At 45.9% G+C, this 19,843-nt stretch overlaps 4 protein-coding genes across 5 annotated transcripts; 1 reads left to right on the forward strand and 3 right to left on the reverse strand.

Annotated features, from left to right (window-relative positions):
* Window positions 1–1,960: 1,960 nt before the first annotated feature.
* Window positions 1,961–3,399, reverse strand: LOC112350802. 2 transcript variants are annotated; one of them, XM_024687646.1, is made up of 4 exons: window positions 2,878–3,399; window positions 2,549–2,764; window positions 2,277–2,465; window positions 1,961–2,223 (listed from the first exon to the last, which is right to left on the reverse strand). In XM_024687646.1, the coding sequence occupies exons 1-4, from the start codon at window positions 3,323–3,325 to the stop codon at window positions 2,171–2,173; spliced, it is 906 nt and encodes a 301-aa protein (XP_024543414.1). In that variant the 5' UTR covers window positions 3,326–3,399; the 3' UTR covers window positions 1,961–2,170. The 2 variants fall into 2 exon arrangements, with proteins under 2 accessions (XP_024543414.1, XP_024543413.1); XM_024687645.1 differs by having other exon boundaries at window positions 1,961–2,465.
* Window positions 3,400–3,480: 81 nt separating this feature from the next.
* On the forward strand, window positions 3,481–4,336 carry LOC9661471 (probable 3-beta-hydroxysteroid-Delta(8),Delta(7)-isomerase). Its single transcript, XM_024687557.1, has 4 exons — window positions 3,481–3,670; window positions 3,718–3,864; window positions 3,919–4,027; window positions 4,081–4,336. The coding sequence occupies exons 1-4, from the start codon at window positions 3,481–3,483 to the stop codon at window positions 4,334–4,336; spliced, it is 702 nt and encodes a 233-aa protein (XP_024543325.1).
* Window positions 4,337–14,420: 10,084 nt separating this feature from the next.
* LOC9661472 lies at window positions 14,421–16,377 on the reverse strand. Its single transcript, XM_002982569.2, has 12 exons — window positions 16,289–16,377; window positions 16,115–16,213; window positions 15,981–16,065; window positions 15,846–15,915; window positions 15,728–15,788; window positions 15,620–15,673; window positions 15,406–15,562; window positions 15,259–15,355; window positions 15,100–15,209; window positions 14,937–15,043; window positions 14,774–14,884; window positions 14,421–14,723 (listed from the first exon to the last, which is right to left on the reverse strand). Exons 1-12 carry the CDS (start codon window positions 16,373–16,375, stop codon window positions 14,607–14,609), a joined length of 1,155 nt encoding a protein of 384 aa, XP_002982615.2. The 5' UTR covers window positions 16,376–16,377; the 3' UTR covers window positions 14,421–14,606.
* An 854-nt stretch (window positions 16,378–17,231) lies between these two features.
* Window positions 17,232–18,185, reverse strand: LOC112350761 (pentatricopeptide repeat-containing protein At1g08070, chloroplastic-like). Its single transcript, XM_024687558.1, has 2 exons — window positions 17,839–18,185; window positions 17,232–17,637 (listed from the first exon to the last, which is right to left on the reverse strand). Exons 1-2 carry the CDS (start codon window positions 18,183–18,185, stop codon window positions 17,232–17,234), a joined length of 753 nt encoding a protein of 250 aa, XP_024543326.1.
* Window positions 18,186–19,843: the final 1,658 nt, after the last annotated feature.

The following is a 19,843-nucleotide window of genomic DNA, read 5'->3' on the forward strand; positions in this document are numbered from 1 at the left end:
TTCTTCCGCTCGCCAAAATATCACGCCTGGCAGCAATGCCAATGCCGCGCTCGACACGAGTAAGCGAATGGAGCGAAGAAATTTCCCATTCTCACCTCGTGATCGCGTGACTCGTCGTGAAAGCGCCGGCGCTCTCCCTTCGTGGTACCAAGAATCACGCGTCTCTTGCCATCAAGCCAGCATCTCATTCTCTTCTCTGCTCCACTTTAGAATGGATCGATTGATTGCTTGGAATTTCTTTCTAGCAGTTCCTCGCGGCCGGCATATTTCCGCTAAGGCTTTAATGCCTACTTGACTGGGGCTGACATGGCAAGTGGGCGCCACGTGTACGGTTGGATGGATGAACCGATTGAGACCGTCGATTGACCAAAAATCAGGATGGATGGACGGATTTGAAACTGGGATTTTGTGCACTGTCAAGGACCGCGTAAGAACCTTCGCAGCCGAGCGATGGCTGGGAATCGACGGTGGGGGCGCGTGCTTTAGATTTTCCTTGGAATGGATTGTAGCCCTTTTTGGGAGCACCGCGACTTGAGATCAAACGCAGGGATTTTGATCGTCCAGTGAACGATTGCAGGTAATGCGGTTTGATGCCGCCGAAATGGATCTAGCAGCGGCTTCTACCCTGGAGCCGGCCTTGCAATCGGCGTGGATCCAGAGATTGAAGAGCGGTAGCAGCAGGAAGGAGCATGGCGACGAGGGACTCCAGATTCCACTGGGAAAGCTGGAGCTGGGAGGTGAAAATGGACTGGAGACTGGGGGTTTAGAGACAAGTAGAGATCAAGTCCAGGCTATGAGCAAGGAGCTCCTCATCCGGATAAACAGCAAGGTCGGGCTGGATGAGAATGGGAAGGATTTTAATCCTGGAGCTAAGCTTTGCGCTATCCAACGCTCTCCCAGAGGATTTGGTTCTTTTCGCGTCAAGCTCTCGGGCGTCAAGTTTCGAAAGCCGCCGCTTCCTCCAGCGCCCAAGGCTGGCAAGGCCGACGCTGTGGAAGCCCACAAAAGAAAAGAGAGGATTGCGAGAATCCATGGCGTGGACGTGACACTCGAGCAGCAACACCGAAATGGCACGGATGGTAAGAGGAGAGATTTGCTGGCCGAGTTTGCGTTGCGCTTGGACATCAAAGAGAAGCCAACGCCTCTTGGGACTTTTCACATTGTGGACAGGAAGAAGAACCCATCGCTGCGCAAGGACAGGAGGTTGGCCACCTTGGTCTCTCCAATTTCGGTGGCGGCAGCAGTGACGGAAGATCACGATGCGGTGGGATCGATTACAGCCAGCTTAACTTCCGAAGTGCTGAAGCTGGAAGCGTCGAGGCACAGCGCAGTTGGAGCTCGCACCGATCCTTCCTCCATGGAAGGCAATCTCTCGGAGACGAGGACGCTCTCCACAGTTTATTGCGGGAGCTCTCCTTCTCCATGCCCCGCTCCCAGCTGGACTTGCTCGAGAGGATCCGAGCAACCTGAGAGTAAGTTCGTCAGTTTTTCGCATTTTGTTCTTAGACTTCTTACTGATTTTCCTCGCAGGGCGTGACACGATCGAGCAAGAAGCCGAGGTATCTTTCAGCTTTCCCTTTGTTTGTTTGCTCTGATTCTTTCTTCTTTCCTCTTTACCAGGCCTGTTTTGCAACGGAAAAAAGACGGCGGGAAGCATCGGTGGCTTTGAGCAAGGAGATGGTACCTTCAACCTTAGTGAAACGAAGCAGAATTTCGGTAGGAGAGGTGACCTTAGCTGGACCATGGCTGAACAGATGGAGCGTACGGCCTAGCAAGGAATCTGGAGAAAGCAAGCCTGGTAAAGTTCAAAGCGTGACACAGGCATGGGAAAAGAAACAGACTTCGCTACATTGGTCGGAGCCTCCCAGTGCTGCAGCGTTTGCAATCGTTGGTGCTGCTGTGAGACAGCTCCAGTCCTACTCGCTGGGTCAGTCCACAACTTGAGAATCGTCCCTGATCCTGCGGAAGAGATCCATGTCACTAACAACTTCTAGAAGCCTCGCTGTCCGGAGCCAAAGAGACGATGCAAACGAACCAGTCTGCGCAGACGGTAGGCTATCTGCGGAACACTAAAATGAGACTCCATAAAACTTCACAGAACATTGATACCTCTGGAGTAAGCGTTTCAAGCGTAGAAACTGGAAATGAAGGCTATAGCAAACGCTGTCGATTATGCCGCTTGTGGAGCCTCGGTGCCGGGCTGTGGTTGTTGAGACACTGAGCCTGAGAGAGAGAACGAGCACATACTGGTAAGAAGTAAACGATCAAAGGCTTACTCTTGCGAGGGATCAACGTCATCTTGGGAGGTTCTATAACCGGCTCTGGAACTTCGGTGCCTGGCTTCTTCTTCCGCGTACTAAACTGGAAAGGATAAGTTACTTTTCCAAACGCAACGTGAACTTTCTCGATGGGAGGAGGCGGCCTCTTCATATGCTTGACAAACCACTCGTTCAAAGCCTCTTGGCCTGTGAGCAGGATCAAAGAAACAAAAGAACAAAAAATTAGTTCTCATGGTGACAATGGAAGGAGTTGGAAGAGATCAACTTACGTGTGTCTGGAGGCTGATAAGCCCATGTCCCTTGAATCCTTCGGTGCAACCGATAGCCTGGAAACGACGAAGGAACTGTCCGCGACGGAGGAGGCGGCCTTTTGAAAGTCTGTACGTACTGGTTTGCTTGCCGCTGGTAAAGGCTGAGGAGATTCTTTGCGTCCGTCTTGGCAAACATGGAAGGAGCCATTGTTCTTCCAATCTTTCTCTTTGCATCTGCGTGAAAGGATTGTTAAACACAATGCAAGCCTTGGAACCATAGCGAAGAACCATCACACCAAGCAAAGAAGCACAGCACAGCACTAGAGAAGGAAGAGAGATTCACACACCTGGTCGACCAGAAGAGCTTGTTCGTTGTGTAGAGATTGGAAGCCTGTGCGAAGTAGTCCTCCTGTGTGACGAAGACAGTGTGTCCCACTCCATCCTCCCAAACACCGCGGCTTTCTTCTTCCAGGCCGTGACGCGAGGAGATGGTCGCGGAGGCGGCCGTGGGGTATGATGATCGGACTGGCTGCCCTGCAAGATGGAATCCAGAAACTCCCTCGGCTGTAATACCACCGACGATCTATTCCCAATTCCAGTCCCCGGCCCCGATCCTCCTGACCGCGTTGCGCTCCCAGATCCATGCCCAGGACCCGCGGCGGCAGCGGCATTGAGGTTATGGAGTGCCAATGGCGGGACAAGGCGCTTGGATCCCTGCAAGGAAGATCTCTGCTGGACGCCGCCGCCTCCCGGAAGCTGATGGAGCGCTGGCACCCAGGATGATACCTCGGCCATTTTCTAGCGATCAAAGCTGCCGGATCGAGCTTGCGATTCCTCCCAGCAGCGGCTTTGCCATGGCTGACGCTCTCTGCCCTAAAACCCGTTACCCGTAAAGTATATTCTCGCACTATCAAGATTACTTTTTAGGGCTTACTTTTTAGGGCTCCAAAATGGCCACTGGGATTGCAAGAGATGCAACGGCTTCAGTGGCGGTGGAAATCGCCACTGAAGTGCAAAAAAGGCATCCTCATAGTTTGGCAATTCCGGGATTTGTAGCTGCACAGCTTTCGGTGGTATCGATTTTGGGCATTTTTGCCACAGCTTGCGCGCTCGTTGTTACATTGGTTTGGAGATTTTCAAGTAAGCTCCAAAGACTTGAGTCCTTGTTTTTCATTGTGTTTTTCCAGAAAGGCTTCGTTACTTGAGGAATGTGGAGCGCTGCTTAATGTGTTGGTGGGCAGTAACGGGGCTCATTCACGTTGTCTTGGAGGGCTATTTTGTTTTCACGCCGGACTTCTACAAGAAGAAGGAGATTCACTATTTAGCAGAAGTTTGTAAGTTCTCTTCTCAGAAAAAATAGTCAGATGAAATAACCTTTTTTTTTTCAGGGAAGGAGTATAACAAAGGTGATTCTAGATATGCAGCAAGGGATCCGGCCATTGTGACTGTTGAAGCGATCACGGCGGTTTTTGTAGGCCCTGCAAGCTTGCTTTGCGTGTAAGAAATCCTATCTTGTGTTGCTTACCATATACTAACTAAAGTTTTTGCAGATTCGCAATTGCAAAAGAAAAATTCTACCAGTATCCTCTTCAGCTTGTTGTATCCATAGCACAACTTTATGGCGACACTGTCTATTACGGCACAGTGTTTGTTGATGGGCGAGAGTTTTCAGCTCCTGGATTTCTCTATTACTGGTTCTATTTCATGTTTCTAAATTCCATTTGGATTTTAGTGCCTATTGTAATTGCCACACAAAGTTGGCATCGAATTTGCATTTTGATGCAGTTGAGTAAGAAGCTACATTAATTGTGATTTAAGAATATTAAGGATGTATAATTGTGAAATGGATCCATTCTATTTATTTATCAACTCCTTGACAGCTTGATGCCACACCTACTTGATGACGTCACATTCCCACCTCCCTACTTCTATCGTCTCCTTCTTGGAATTGTTGGCCTACCGAGACTATCGTTGGCTATAAACCATGAGGTGACCTTCACCTTTTTTTGAACTAGGAGCTTCCAGAATTCTAAGATATTATTCACCAGTTGTTCCACATCAACACCTTAATTGATCCATTTCCTTTAGAGCTTTAGGATCTCCTCATGGTCTTCCTCTGTACTCGTCATGAACATATTGCATACTTCCTAAACGAGAAGAAACCATTTGCCTCGGTCCAGTCTAGATTCTTTTTCACCTATTAAATTTACTTAAGAGGGAGCAATCCCTTTTGCACTGTTTGAGGTTTTTGTTAGATGCGCTAAATGTTTGAGGCATTGCATCAAGACCTGCTCCCACGGTGATGGAAACCATGGCCAGAGCACGCCCCGCAAGAACAGCCTCTGTCGAAGAACTCTGCTTGATTGACGATAGGATTTGATGAGTCAACGTGTCATACTTGTCGTCGACGAAGTGGGTAAGCAACAAAACTCATGTCCTCGAAGTATCCAGGACCAGTTGTGTAGCAACGAACATAAGCCACGCATTCGACTGGAAGTGTCCAGTCTAGGATGTTTCCAGCCTCGGCATTAAGATGGAAACTTTGGCAGTAGTCATGGACACTCTCGCCCGGGAGTCTGGGAGGGAGATCAAAGCAGTGGGAGAAGGTCGATGCTAGTATCATAAACAAGGACGAGAAGCACAATGGATTCTTCGACTTGATCATCTTTGCAATCAGCAGGAAGAACTGGAGGATGGAACGCAGCAAGATGATGGACAGACTTGTTGCCTATATTTATATGTCTTCAAGCTTTTGCATCGTCATTTTCAAGTCTGAAAGCTGCAATAGGAATGAATTTTTGTCTTTGCAGAGAAATTTTCCAGGTGTTTTGCTAGAAAATATTTTAGAGAATATATACTCAGGAAAACTTACGGGTCGCTATATCTTTGCGTAGACACTACGCCACCGTATATATGCAGCCTTGTAGTGGTTTCCAAACAACTTTGCCAGCTTACTATTGCGCACTCCCGAAAATGACCCAAGAAGTGTCATAACATTATATAAGTGTGTGTTTTGCCTTGAATTCTATGTGCTTACATACTAACTTCTTTGCAACATGGTTGTTTCGATTATCTTGTGTTATTTGCTGTTTTCTGCAATGAGCTCTTTGAATTCCCAGTGCATTGAGCCTCCTCCCAGGCTCCCGGGCCAGAAGATCGAGGAATATTGCGAGAGTTTTCAGATCAATGCGGAGGCTGGGAACATCCGGGAGTGGACGCTTCCCATTGAATGCGTGGGTTTCGTTCGTCGCTACACAACTGGTCCTCGATACTTGCAGGACTTGAGTTTCATGGCGGATCAAGCTCTGAAGCACGCCCAAAGCATCAAAGTTCGTGACGATGGCCGGGACAGCTGGGTGTTTGATGTGGACGAGACTTTGCTATCCAATGTTGCTTACTTTGCCAAACACAACTACGGGTACGTGTATTCATTTATTAGAGATATTTATAGCTTTTTATTCGACTAGAGCTTCCAAGTTCAACCAGACCGACTTTAGCATCTGGATAGAAAAAGGCAAGGCCACGGCAATCGTGCCAATAAGAACACTCTATCATAAGCTCATCAAAGCAAAGTGGACTGTTTACTTGATGTCTCAGCAGCGAAATGAGTCGCAGCGTGCAATCACCGAGAAGAACTTGCGAGATGTGGGCTACAGCAGATGGAAGAAACTATTTCTAAGGTGAGGTTTATTCAACTTTGCACCTGCCTTACAAAAATCATTAATCAGTGCACCTCGGGCTAAACGTGGTTGAAGACATAAACACAACAGGAAACTCTAAATGGTATGGAGAAATTAAATCTTCTGGTGGACGGATTCAAGCTACAGTTGGAGACAACTGGGATACGGACTTTGATCCAAATCGTTTCCCTGGAAGCATGGCGTTTAAATCACCCAATGCCATGTACAACATGGCCTAAGATCATGTTAACGAGAAATATTTACTGTTTCTTGCAAGTGCACTGCAATACCCGACTTTCACATTCTTCTTCAGTTTCAAGATTTTGAAATTCAGTGCCCACAATCCGGCCTCTTATACCATTGTTGAGGAAATGGAGATGGGTAACTTTGGTGACAACAAGGAATTGTTTCTTAGTCATGCCAAAGCCTCTTTGCAGCTCCTGAGTTGGAAGCAAGACTGGGTGATAAACGCGCTGATTAACGAAGAATGATCCCAGGAATTCAAAGAAATTTTCCATGGGTTCATGGCATTAAATCGTGGCCACGGGATTCAGGGTAACGAAGAACTTGCTGCTAGTCTGGAAAGTGCCGTTGGAGTTCCCGGGTAGGGCGAGCATGTTCGGCCCAGAACGGGCCCGTGTGGGCGAGACCGTTAAAGGACATGTGGGGAACAGCCACATTTTCGCAGAGAACCTGACTCATCTGACGGCTCCCGAGTTAACAGGCGAGCACAGCCCGTTAAGATCAAAGTATCGTGGTTTCCAAGACAAGCTGAAGTTCTAAACCGTGGCACACTTGAGGATCTCGTCGCGTCGTCAATTTCAACCAGCTGAAACTGGGGAAACTCGTCAAGAAGGGAGCTATGTATGGACGTGTGTACTTGGCTTGGCCAGGGATGTAAGTTCACAGTGAAGATCTTTAAGCAGTTTGACCCAAGCTTTCACAGGGATGAAAGCAGATGAAAGCACTGCAACTATCAAGCATCCCAACATAAATCGAATGGTAGGATTCAATGAGACTCCGAAGTGCACACATCGTGATGGAATGGACATGGACTTCGAAACTTTCATGCGCCAGAACGGGCAGAGCTTGACTCCAAAGGATCAGAACTACTCTATGCTACAGATGGAATGAAATTCTTGCACGCTAAAGAAGTGTTTCATCGGGATCTCAAGCCCAAGAACATTCTGGTAGAGCTGCATCACGATCGTCGACATGGAGATCTAGACGGCTCGCGAGCGATCGTCAAGATGTCTGGCGCGAACAGATTTTGCGATGGAAAGAAAAAATCTGACGGCTGGATCTGGAACTCTTGGCTATATGGCTCCAGAAGTTAATGACACGGGTTCCACAGGCTACTCGAGAAAAGCCGATGTTTACAGCTTTGGCATGGTTTGCTACCGTGTTTTTACAGGAAGCGCTGGTTATGATGCAAATCTCGCGTACATGCTGCAGAAGCGGCCTGAGATCCTCTAGATGCTCAATCTCGCTGAGAAATCTTACAAAAGTGCTGGAGTCAACGGCCAGCCTTGCCTTCATCGTTCGATGACATTTGCAGTACCCTCATTGACTTGATGATTCAGGTTTCAGGAATGCAGCAGCTCGGATCAATCACAGCGTTTACCACGCCTGTCTCAAGGCACTGTGTTCTGCTTGTATGTTTATGGCATATTATAGTTAAAGATTTTTTGTTAATATAATGTTGACATTTTTGTTTATTAAATATTATGATTATAGTCAGTTATGCCATTCAGATGACAATAACCAACACCTACAAAAAAAGAGCATGGCAATGGTTGTGGCCACCACCACCACCACCAACAACAACAAATGGCATGCCACAATTGCAGTGTACCCCCACTACATTTGTGTTGCTTTGATGAGCACCCATAATGCACAACAATTCGAAAATGAGTTCCACCAAGAGCTTTGAAAAGCCAACCAAATTTACAAGCAAAACAGAGAAGTTTGGTTAGGAGATGTTTGTCTTGGCTCATTCCCGATCCTCATTCCCAATGGACATCATTGTCTGGAGAACTGGCATCTCAGTCATCTATCACAACTTGGAAACTGGCAAAAAAGAGCCTCAAATCAATCTAGCAAACATCACCAATATGTTAGTTGATATGTTCTTCTCAAACTTTCCGACCACCATTTGGTACTGAGCCACAGAAATTTTATGCAAGCTGAGGGGTTTCTCCAAGGGAAAGATTCAAATGCATTGGAAACAAACTCTCTTTCGACAGGGACTTGAGAAGAGGAATGGAAGAGTTGCCACACTGTTTATGTGTGGAATTTGCTAAGGAGGACCATTTTAACTGAGATATGGTGGCTCTACAATTGCTCTTTAGTGGAAGATACCAGCAAAGTGAGTGTGAGGTACCTTGTCCAACAGATTTGGCTGAGTTGGAGGCTCTATATACTGCTCGAATGGAGCCAAGTCGTCAAGGAAAAAGATGAAAAGCTGGCTAGAACTTTCAAAAAGAGGTGGCTTACCAATGGGTTTGCTGGGATGAGGACGAGAAACTGGGTGCTGTGGATGTGGGAGGAGCCACTCTTGATTTCCAGGCTCAACTTTTGAGAGTGGAGATCTCAGCTTATTCAATAAATCAAACAATCTAGCTACATGGATAAAGAAACTTTTTTGAGCCAGCTTCAAAGAATGTAAAGAAAGAAGAATGGAAACTAGTTTCTTTTCGTCAGACTTTGGAGACATCAAGGATGTGAACAGCATTACCAATGAGTAGCTTGTGTCGACCAGAGTGTAGAACCTTTTCCCATTTCTCTGGACACTGATGAGGTGCTTACATGGATCAGCGAGTAAAAAACTGCTGCTCTGGGGCAAAATCTTCGATCCTAGCACAAGTCATATGTACCGATGCAGGGCGTGAACGTCAGGTTGAATCTTGCTCGCTGTTCATTACATGCCCCTTCAAACTGATTGAAAGAATATAAAGAATTTGGAAACAACTTCCAAACTAACATTAGCATTTATCCAAATTATAAATGCTCAACATAAAATTTCAGCAAATGGAGGCGAGGGGGCATGCAAAGCGATTGCTCTACCATCTGAGCTACACCCCCTTTGAGATTATACTCACATAATAACAATTCCAAAAAAAAAGTATCAACTACGTTTTCTTTCTTCAATCAATAAAATGGAAGTGAAGGCGTCCTTTTGTGGATTACTTCTCTTCTAATTCAATATAACAAGAAATTTGTTTCACTTGCATCGTATATGACGACAATAAACAATGAGGGTTTAGGGTCCTTGCGAGATGAGAAAAGGAAGCGGGTAAGCGGTCGACCAGAGGTAGCTCCTTCCATTGATGCCTTAAATGCGGGGGACGATCAGCAATCCAAGCAAATGGTCGTTTACGCCGACACGTCCGGCTTCCTTAGGCGCCAAGAAGAGGAAGCAAAAGATGGTCAGGAAGAGGTGTTTATGTTGGAGCTAAACCCAGTATCAGATCCAGTAGAAGAAGACGATGACGACAACAACGATGAAGAAGAAGAAGAAAAAGACGATGACGATGAAGAACTACTCCCAGGCTCGAGCGATCGACACTGCAAGGCTCGGAAAAGGACGAGGACATACAAGACCGGCATCTATCCGTGCAGCATTTGCGAGCGAGTTTTCAAGTATAGTTGGCACCTCAAGAACCATCAGCTCGTCCACTCCGATGAGGTAACTTGCCACTTTGCCTCGGAATTTAACACTAATCTGATGGTGTTGTTTTGGACTCCCCCTTGGATTGTCATTCCTCTCTTTGAGTTGGGGGAGTTGGGCGGACAGGGTGAGAATCTAATGAGAGATTGCCCAGGCTTTGAGTCCACTTGCTTTGCATCTTCCCCTTCTTTCTTCCATTTTCTTCTCTTCTCTTTGTGCGATCGATCGAGTGATGATCGTCGCGTGGAAGGAAGGACCAGAGTGAAATTGGAGAAATCGGCAGCGAATGTGTCAACGCGAAGATAGAATTTGATAGTGGGGCTTGACTGCTAGCTGCAAGAGGAAAAAGAGATCCACTCCATGGACAAGGAAGAGCTAGTTCCTTTTGGAAGCCCCTCGCTCTGTTTCTACTCAGAGGAGGTAGCGATCGATTGCGAGGATCAGGACGAGAAGACGCTCCTGGAAGTAGACAGCTTCGTGTCATCGTCTCTGGTGCTGGGCGAGGCCGATCAGGCCGAGGATTCGCACATCCAGCCATCGCCCACGTGCCAGCTCGCGGATTCCCCCATTGGGTCGGCCAGATCGGGCGGGATCTCCAGCGATTCGGGCAGGAATTCCAAGATCTAGAGGTATGCTTTTCAAATGAAAAGCATATTCCCCATACACTCGGACATAACTGATTCCATGTCTCGAGTTTCCTGGCACGAATATGATACTAAACAAAAACTTGAAAGCAGCTACGCTCTTGGTTCCTCTTCAACAACACCCCAGGATGCAGGATCCAACCTCATCACCACCAGTTTGTCTCCTCTTGATCTTTCAAACTCATAGATCGCCTCCAGAAAACGAAAGTAGAATGTCAGTGCATGAACACTCGAAACTGAGACGTCTTCTCGAGTTTCCTGGTGCAGACATCTGTCAAATATGATCCTAAGAGCTAGCTCGCATAGAACACGCACCTCCTCTTAGCAATATGACGTTCTTGGACCGCTCCAAGGCACTGCTTTCGGTCAGCGTGCCGTCCATAAACTTGATATCAATACTAGCAGCGATCCATTCTCGAAGTTGTCATCTCGTCCTGCTGCCAGAAAGAAAACTCGTGACATTGCAAAACTAGACAAATAATTCTCCAACCTTGAAGCTCGGCCCTGGTGGAGGCCCCATCAGATCAAACACTCTAGGAGGCTAGTGACAAGAGAAGGATGAGCTTCTCAATTGCAATCCCTTTGCAATGTTTGAGGTTTTTGTTGGATGTGCTAAATGTTTGAGGCATTGCATCAAGACACCTAGCTGTGTAGAGGCGCTCAACAAGCAGAGAAATTTTAACAACTTATTAGGTCAAGATTCATAACAATTTCTTTGCAAAAAATTTCCAGTAATTCAGAAGGAAATTCAAGTGCCTGGTAGCAACAAAAATAGGAACCTAGCAGTTCACCATCATGACCATATATGCTAGTGGCAAAATTGAAGCTATAATAATGACCAAAAGTGTATGCAAGCAAGATCAAGACCAAGAACAAAGTTTTGGGTAGTTGATACTAGTTTCATATGCTTTTCTCATCATCTCTCCATGTTCATCATCTCAAACTAACTAGGCATGATTCAGGCTTAGATCAGCAACTTGATTATGAGTTGGGCATGTTAAAAGGTAGAGATGATATGGCATTTAATTATGCCCATGTGGCAGTAGTTTCTATATATCATCTATATACAGTTGAGATACAAAGTTTTTTTGTCCTAGTGTGCCCATCTCTCTGCTATTTTCATTTCATTCTTTTATCTTTGTGTGCGTGTCTCTTTACTGCTTTCGTTTCATTCTTTGTCCTTGTGTGCACTTTTCTCTGCTGCTTTCATTTCATTCATCTCTCAAGCAACACAGCAAGCCACTAAAAAGACAAAGCATTCTCCTATCCTCGTTGAGCTCAAACATGAACCTTGATGTGTTGTTAGACTTGCAGCAAAAAGTATCTTTCAGACCAAGCATCCAGGCTCAAACAACATCTTTGCAAGGAGTTCCTTAACTTGCCACAACATTCCAGATTGTGAGCAAAGATTAGCAACACACCCATTGATCCTCCATGGGTATTAGACCAAAGTTCATCAAGCAGCAAGCCCATAGCTTAAAGCCCAGAGGTTCCAGCATATTCAGATGTTTAACAACTATAATGAGACCCCTTTAGTTTTTGGTTCTGACAGACCTCCATCGGATACTGCATCTTTCGCAGAGATGGCTTCGCGACATTGTTTATCCACATTTGGCCTGCTTCTCCCATGATATTCTTCCCTGCCTTTTCAACGATCGTGGCATCTAGACTCCGTGGCAAGCAATAGCAGATCTTCCAATGCTCAACAGCAAGCACACAGTTAAGTGGCTGCTCGTCCAAGAAAGGCCATCCAAGCACGGAGACTCCAGCAACGATCGTCTCCAAAAGAGAATTCCATCCACAATGAGTGAGAAACGCACCCACGGAAGGATGCTTGAGAACCTGTGTGGACGGCATATTCAGCAAGAAAAAGAGGTAAAAGAAGAAGCTTACCTTGAGTTGAGGAGCCCAGGAAACAAACTTGCATTTGTCATAACTTGGATCTTCGAAAAGTTTTTGAAGCTCCTCGTTGTCTGATCACGAGTCCCGAATAGAGTTGCTTGATATGGTCAGGAGAAGCACTGGCCAGGCTTCCAAAGGAGATGTAGATGACTGTGGCTGCTCGTCCAGCCAGTCGAGTCAGCTCATATCTTCCGTCCAAAAACCACACCTCTCCCTCCCCTGCTCGACTTCGTCCACTCCAACCTGGCCGTCGAATGCAAATGATGGGAGCAATGGACCGATTGGAACGAACACTGGATTGTCTCTAGCAGGCTGGTCGAGCTGAGATGTTTCCAACTCGTGGAAAGAGTTTATGAACACCCATTTTGTATGATCTGGTTCGTGCTATACCAGGTAGAGAAGTCGGGATCTAAGGGGTGGACTTCTTGAATTTGCAAAGTAAAATCCCGTCCAGCAATTGGAGGGAGGCCGGGTACGAAATCAATGATCCTCGAAGTGCCTAAAAAATAATTTAAAGAAAAAATCAACCCAGACTGGAATAAAAGAAAAACATACCTTTTAGCGGCAAGAGTCCATTTTCCTTGAGCACAAGATGACCATTCTGGATGCTAAGCCACGAAGCAGAAAATGTTGAAAGAGTCACCTTGCAAATCCCGAACTGGCGAGCGACGTCTTGAAGGCTAGTAATTACTACATCGGTGAGCATGCAAGACACTCTAGCCAGAGAAGCATCTGCCATGACATCTTGAATAATTTCTAGCACCGCCAATTGAGATTTTTCTCCAGAATAGCAGTAAACTCGAGCAGAACCGTACAAAGTGCTGGCATTAGCTCGTTGCTCTGTAGCTAATTCTCCCTTTTGTGTGAGACCAAGAAAGTGATGAAAAATCCACTAGATGCAAGCCTCTTACAAAGTTGAAGCATAGGATTCATGTGGCCTTGAGCTGGGACTGGAACTGCTAGCAAGTGTGGTCGCTACTTCATCTCCTCCATAGCTAGACTCCAATGGACACACGTTGTTGTTTCTTAGTTGGTAGTACACAGAACTAAGAAACAAACTAGTATTGGTAGTTGGTCAGAAGTTTTGAATTGCTGCTAGCACATAAAATTAAGAGAAATTGGTAGTTAGTTAGAAGTTTTAAATTTATTTCTATATGGATATTCTATGTTATATAAAGTCTAATAATAAAAGTTTGCTGATTATTATTATCATTATTATTAAAACAATTTCTACGTGTTGCATATACCAATGCTTGGTTTGCTTAATAGTAGTTTTATTATTACTTATTAATCTAATTTAAAAATAAAGTTTATAATTATAAGCATGTTTGTAATTTATAAACACAAGATTAATCTTATTGCATATAAACCATTAGATGATAGAATAAAAAATAATATACTAGAAAAGGTTTAAGAAATTTTATAAATTATAAATATAAAATTAATCTAAATGAATAACAACCGTTAAATGGTAGAATATCCTAGAATATCCAAGCATATTTTAGGTATATCTACCATCCCAGTCTTTCTACAGGTTTGCTTAAGCAAACCAAAAAATTATATATCTAAAAATAATGTAATTAATATAAATATTGTGTTATTATAGTAAGTAGAAACATGTAAAATTTAAACAGAAATTAATGAAATAATTATTAACTACACTTTATTTATCAATCAAAGGAAACTTTTAAAACACTAATGCACCATATTATTTAAATAAAATTAAGCTTTTTAGATCACAGCCATTATGACTACAGAGCTTTTTAACTAATAAATATATGAAATAGGTTTTCTTTGTCAATTTATTTACAATCTGGGTTTATTTATGTTACCTTTAAAGATTTTATGGTATTAGTTAAACTAGTTTGTAAATGACAAAAGCAATCACTTAATTTCTATTAAACATAGTATATTATATACACACACATATACACACACACACATACACACAGATATATATATATATATATATATATATTAGGTCACAACATGAATACTCACATAATAACTTTATAGACGTATGTTTCTTATATTTTTAATATGTTTATCTCTCTTTCTTCCAAAACCAAACCAACGGAGTTATTTATGTGACTGGGCTGATTTGATTATTTTCTCAAGTGGTGAAGCCTTGTAGATAGCCTCCAGGGTAGCTCAGATCCCGGCTAGTTCAAGTTTGAATTTTACATGGAGGCCTTTTGTCTAATCTCTGTGGAGGAGAGATCCACACGAAAAACGTTCTCTGGAAGGGACGAAAACATTTCTTTCACTTCTTCTGGAACATTAACATCCAACATTGTCTGCGAAAAGAATGCATCAATAACGATCATGGGAACAATAAAACTTTCACCTTGAAAACGCCATCGACAATGCGTCCCGCAACCATGAAATCACACCCGAGTCTCTGTACGTTCAGGAGAACTTCCATCATTCTCTCCCTGCTTCCACCATAGTACTTCTCCTGAAGAGATCAATTTTCGTGAAAGTGATGCGAGCAATGATATATAGCTTACATTGACAAGTCTCATCGCTGTGTCAACGCCGACGAGAAACGTACTGTCCGGGAGAATTTCCGCTTTCTTGTAGAAGAAAGGCTGGTTGGTCACTATCATAGTCTTTCCTGGCGAGTTCACAAAACATTGTGAGAACAGACCTCCTAGAATTCTCTCTCCATACCTCTTTCCACGAACTGCTTCACTCGCTGCTTGATCTCATGAACTGGAAGCGCTGGCTTGTCTGCGTTAATTGCTGATAGCTCGAAACACGGACTGCCGCCTTGCACAAGGCTGTAACTTGCGTTAGATCAACAAAAACATTTTCTATCAGGAAACTTACGTGCATGCCGTGCTCATCAGTGTAAGATGACCTTCATGCAATGGATTAAAAGCACCGGAAAGAACGACCCTTCTGCCGGTTCTACGATCTTTGCTATCTGTATCACAACTTATGAAAAAACTAAGCACTGAGCAAATTTCGAAGTACCTTCACCGGGATAACGGACCATGCAGACATTTCCATGTATTAGCTGCTCGAGCTCTTCGTCCTCTGCGTAATTCAGCCTCGACTCTCGAATTTCTTCCTCAGGGCTCTTCAATTCTACTGGTACCGCATTTCCAATCTCACAAACGTCAGCCATAGCCTGGACATAAATCAAAAGTTTGAGCGAACTGAAAAGCCTGGTCATGAAAATCAAAACCTTGATCAGGAGCTGACTGGATAGACAATCCTCTCCAAAACGATCTCTATATCCCTGGAGATGAGATGAGAACAATCGATAAAATTCGTTGCTGTAAATATACAAGACCTTGTAAAGAGTGAGGTCATATCTCCAAAGAGATGAATGCGTTCGAGCAGATATGTGGCATCTGGAAAGAAAAAATGAAAATAAAAATCTTCCACGAAGAACACGAAAACAAAGTCACCTGTGATCCCCTCGCTTGGGACTCCCAGTCGTCAACGCACCAGTGACTCCAAATCCAGCCACCAGAGTGCCTGCACTGCATTCCAAGAAAAAATCCGCTCACTCGATCGAGAAAAAACTCTAGTAGAAATCACACCTGGTAGCGAGAGAGTAAGAGCTCGATTGTAAGCAGCGGTAGCCATCTCATCGGCTACTTCACGACTAGCATATTGCTGTGGAGCCTAAAATCCAAAGATCTTTCTTTGTTAGATCGAAGATATTCTAGCCTACTCTTCCAAGGAGCTGGATCATCGACGCGCGCGTATAGGGAACTGTGGCTTCCAGCAGCGTCTGTGAAGCTCGCGGCACCGACAGCAGCCACCCGAGCGCCTAGAATCCATAGAAATCCCCGATAGCAATCAAGCTAGGAATCGATCGATCGATCCACACAATGCGGCTGCTGACCTGCGATGCGCCGCCGGCGAGGTGAAGAACAGCGTGCGTTGGCGAGGAGTGGATCGCCTCGATCGCCGCCTTCATGGCCGAGTCCATCGAATTGGAAGAACCCTAAACTATTTCACTCTATCATGAGCAGGCCAAGGCTCGTCGTCAAGCTCGGATGCTCCGGCAAGGAGTACATCACTCCTGATCCGATCGCGCAATCCTGGGACCCTGTCGGACCGATGATCCCGTCCCAGGAGCATCGGCTATCAACAAACAGTCGGATCGCTTGCGGCAGGAGATGGGAGGCCCTGATCAATCGCCTCCAGATCATGAGCAGCTCGCCAGAGCTCGTGCAACGCTTGCTTCGCGATAGAGACGATGGTGATAATGTCACTGGAGAGAAGAAAGAAAGAAGGAAAGCTCGAGAAGAACTAAGATGACGAAAATGGAAGAAAGCTCGCAGCAAGAGATCAAGGCCGCGAGCTTCCAGCCGCGAGTGGAAGGAATGGTAGCATCCCTCCGGATGTGGAAGTGATCTACGTCCCGCACGAGATCAAGAACAAGGACTCGGGCCTGAAAATCGGCCGGAGATTGGTCAGGAACTAGACTAGGCAGAGTGTGGAGATTTTTCTCGTATAGAATGTGAGCTTCTTTCTATCTATCTTGTATTGTTCTTGCCTGGATTTTGGGCAATGTACGCGGAGTGTGGCTCCATGGTGGAGCTCATCGCGTGTTTGAGAGGATCCGGGAGCACGATCTAGTGTCGTGGAATACCATTATCCTGGGCTATGCGGAGAATGGAGAGTGTGGTGAGGCCTTGGAACTTTTCTCTCGCATGGAGGACGTCGAGGGCCTTGCTCCGAATCGAGTGACTTTCCTCGCAGCGATCAAAGCCTGCACTCGGTTTGCTGCGAGAGAAGAAGGGAGGAAAGCTTGTCAAGCTAAGCCTGGACGACGGCGATGATCACGGGCTATGAGGAAAACGGCGAGAGCAGCATTGCTCTGGAACTCTACTCGCGACTGGCCGAAGGCCGCTGCGCTCAGACTGCGTCACCTTTGTCGCTGTTCTCTCAAGCCCGCTGTTCACACTCATGTCTCTTCCTTTAACCAAGAGCTCCGGCTTGCGAGCCTCGTTTCTTATTGGAGCACTAGCACAGGCCTTGAGAACCGCAACGTAGCTTTGAGCGTCTGGTAGAATCCTGTCCCTTGTTTGCATGCGGCCGAAGAGCTCGAGAGCTGATTCTCCGTCCCCGTTCTCGGCATAGCCGAGAATCATAATGGTCCACAGCACCAAGTTGCGACCCTTGATCCTGTCGAAAGCTTGACGACCATACTCGATGTTCCCACACTTTGCGTAGGCGTCCACCAGGCTGCTTGCGACGAAAATGTCTTAGTCGAATCCAGCATTTGCAGCTAGAGAGTGTATATCTTTCACTCTCTCGAAACAACAGCCTTGATTCCCTTCCACCACCTTTGCTACCACGCCTTTAAGGCTGCAAGATAAGTCACGCGATCTGGAGTCCACCCTTGTTCTTGGATTCTCCAAACAGCTCAAGAGCTTCTCGGCATACCTTTGAATCAGTGCACTCCACGAAGCTACGTCTCGCGTCAGCATCTTGTCAAACACTCGCTGAGAATCCGTCAAGCTTCCGTAGACGAAGATCAAACTGTTCGCCAGGAAGTGATCCAACATCCAACCGCACTTCATTGCCTCCGAGTGAAGCTCCAAGCACGTAAGTTTCACCATCTTTCCACCGATTTCCTTTAGACTGTCCGTTGTATCCGCTGTACAAGCCGCACAAGCTTTTACGGTCGCAAGGAAAGTAACTCGATTCGGCATGAAGCCTTCGCTTTGCATCCCCACAAATAACTCCAAATCCAGCCCGCCTTCACCATTCACGGCATAAGCTAGAATCATCGCGTTCTAGGACACCAAAGTAGGCTGGATCAAGACTCCGTTGGCGTCGACTAAACTTCCACAACCGGCGGACATAGCGATCAGCGTGTTGGCCACCGAAGAACCGAATCCACACCCACCTCGACCAGCCAGAGAGTGTATTGCTAAAACCTTCTCTCCAGGCACTGAACCTTCACAGCTCTCCCGTCTATCTTTTCGCCTCTCTCCTTCTCTGCCAAGTCCGAGCAAAGTTACCGAGACGGGAACACAGCCATCTTCTTCGCTTTGCATGCTCGAGAAAACGTCAAAGACGACTGCCCGTCACCAACCCATCCTGTCAAACACGGCCCAAGCGTCCACCATGCTTCCATGCGTACATATCCACCAGAGTGCTGGCCACGAGTTTAACCCACTCCTCACAGCTCGAGCGTGAACCTCTCGTCCAGGCTCTAGCGCTACGAGCTTGACAAGCTTTCCTCCAACTTTCCTCCAACTTGTGGGCCGTGCAGATTTGGCTAAAGTTCCCGAGGTGAAAGAACGCGTAGAGAAAATGCTGCAGAAACATGTCGAGACTCAAAGTGAGACAGCAACGGGGTTAGCTTTCGATCTTAAGGTACTTAACCAGGCGCTCGAGCAACAGGTGCAGGACGACTTCGAGCGTGCTCCAGAATACTACAAATGGTTCGGAGGCGTTGTGTGCTTGCTTTGGTCTGATGACTTCCAAAGGAAGAATTCGTGAGAGACTCGTTGTCTAGGACGGACCTCGGCCAGCTATTGGAGTGCTTCAAACAGAAAGCTCACGGGCAGAAAATATCTTGGGCTCTATTACCTTTCCGGAAGCCGGCTGCGAGCTCTTCATTCCGTTGCGAGCTCTTCATTGTTGCTGCAGGTCGATGATAAGCACTGTAGCAAATGTAAATCGCGTGAAGATCCTTCCCGAGGAAAATACCGAGGAAAGTGGATTGTATGCGATGTTTGCCAACAGTGCTACAACTTTAGCTGTACCAGAGTTACTAAGAAGCAGGAGCTGGAAGTATTTTGGCAGTGTTCGTCCTGTAAGAGCATGAAAAGAGAAGAGCATTTGGAACCAAGGCGGCTGTTGCGATATTACGAAGGAGATCTGAAAGCTGCTCTACTGGAGGCCGGTGAGTTAGCGCTGACATCAGTTAACATTGGTTAACATTGGTTAACATAGTTGGCGAATGATGGCAGGTGCTGATGCTATCCAGTATGTTTGGAGGCCATTGATCAAGAATGATGGGGCTGTGGGCTACACTATTCTTCCTAGGACTCTGGCGCAACCAACTATAGCACCACGCCATCCAGTATCGGCAGAAGCTCTTAAAACACATATCAGTGCTCTTCGTGCATGGAACGATATCTATGGCGGGACTAGTAAGCCGGATGAGTTTGTACTCTGCTTCTTCCTGGCGGAGTCGAACTATGACGGGTTCAGAGCTACTGCGACAAGTCCCACTAAACAAGCTGTGAAAGGTTCGTTATATATCCGTTTCATAGCTGCTCATACTTATGGAATGAACAATGCAGGTATTCGCCAGTGCAAAGTGTTGCTGCGGTACGATGGTGAAGTGTGTAAACCTAATTATTTTGATCCTGTGGAAGACGTCCTGGGTGAGTGTGAACAAGAAGGGGAAGTTTGCTTTCTGAATCCGTCTTGG

This window comes from Selaginella moellendorffii, unplaced genomic scaffold (genome assembly GCF_000143415.4).
Source record: "Selaginella moellendorffii unplaced genomic scaffold, v1.0 SELMOscaffold_54, whole genome shotgun sequence".
Lineage (NCBI taxonomy): Eukaryota > Viridiplantae > Streptophyta > Lycopodiopsida > Selaginellales > Selaginellaceae > Selaginella > Selaginella moellendorffii.

Excerpts from the sequence above, each read along its gene's own strand:
- LOC9661471 (XM_024687557.1), top strand. The coding sequence starts at position 3,481 with ATGGCCACTGGGATTGCAAGAGATGCAACGGCTTCAGTGGCGGTGGAA. Across the intron at positions 3,865-3,918 it reads TCACTATTTAGCAGAAGTTT|GGAAGGAGTATAACAAAGGT; the intron begins GTAAGTTCTCTT and ends TTTTTTTTTCAG. Across the intron at positions 4,028-4,080 it reads CCTGCAAGCTTGCTTTGCGT|ATTCGCAATTGCAAAAGAAA; the intron begins GTAAGAAATCCT and ends AAGTTTTTGCAG.
- LOC112350761 (XM_024687558.1), bottom strand. The coding sequence starts at position 18,185 with ATGATTCTAGCTTATGCCGTGAATGGTGAAGGCGGGCTGGATTTGGAG. Across the intron at positions 17,638-17,838 it reads TGGAGTGCACTGATTCAAAG|CCTGGTGGACGCCTACGCAA; the intron begins GTATGCCGAGAA and ends CGTCGCAAGCAG.
- LOC112350802 (XM_024687645.1), bottom strand. The coding sequence starts at position 3,325 with ATGGCCGAGGTATCATCCTGGGTGCCAGCGCTCCATCAGCTTCCGGGA. Across the intron at positions 2,765-2,877 it reads AAGCTCTTCTGGTCGACCAG|ATGCAAAGAGAAAGATTGGA; the intron begins GTGTGTGAATCT and ends CCTTTCACGCAG. Across the intron at positions 2,466-2,548 it reads TTATCAGCCTCCAGACACAC|GCCAAGAGGCTTTGAACGAG; the intron begins GTAAGTTGATCT and ends TCCTGCTCACAG.
- LOC9661472 (XM_002982569.2), bottom strand. The coding sequence starts at position 16,375 with ATGGACTCGGCCATGAAGGCGGCGATCGAGGCGATCCACTCCTCGCCA. Across the intron at positions 16,214-16,288 it reads TCGCCGGCGGCGCATCGCAG|GCGCTCGGGTGGCTGCTGTC; the intron begins GTCAGCAGCCGC and ends TATGGATTCTAG. Across the intron at positions 15,210-15,258 it reads CTGATGAGCACGGCATGCAC|CCTTGTGCAAGGCGGCAGTC; the intron begins GTAAGTTTCCTG and ends CGCAAGTTACAG.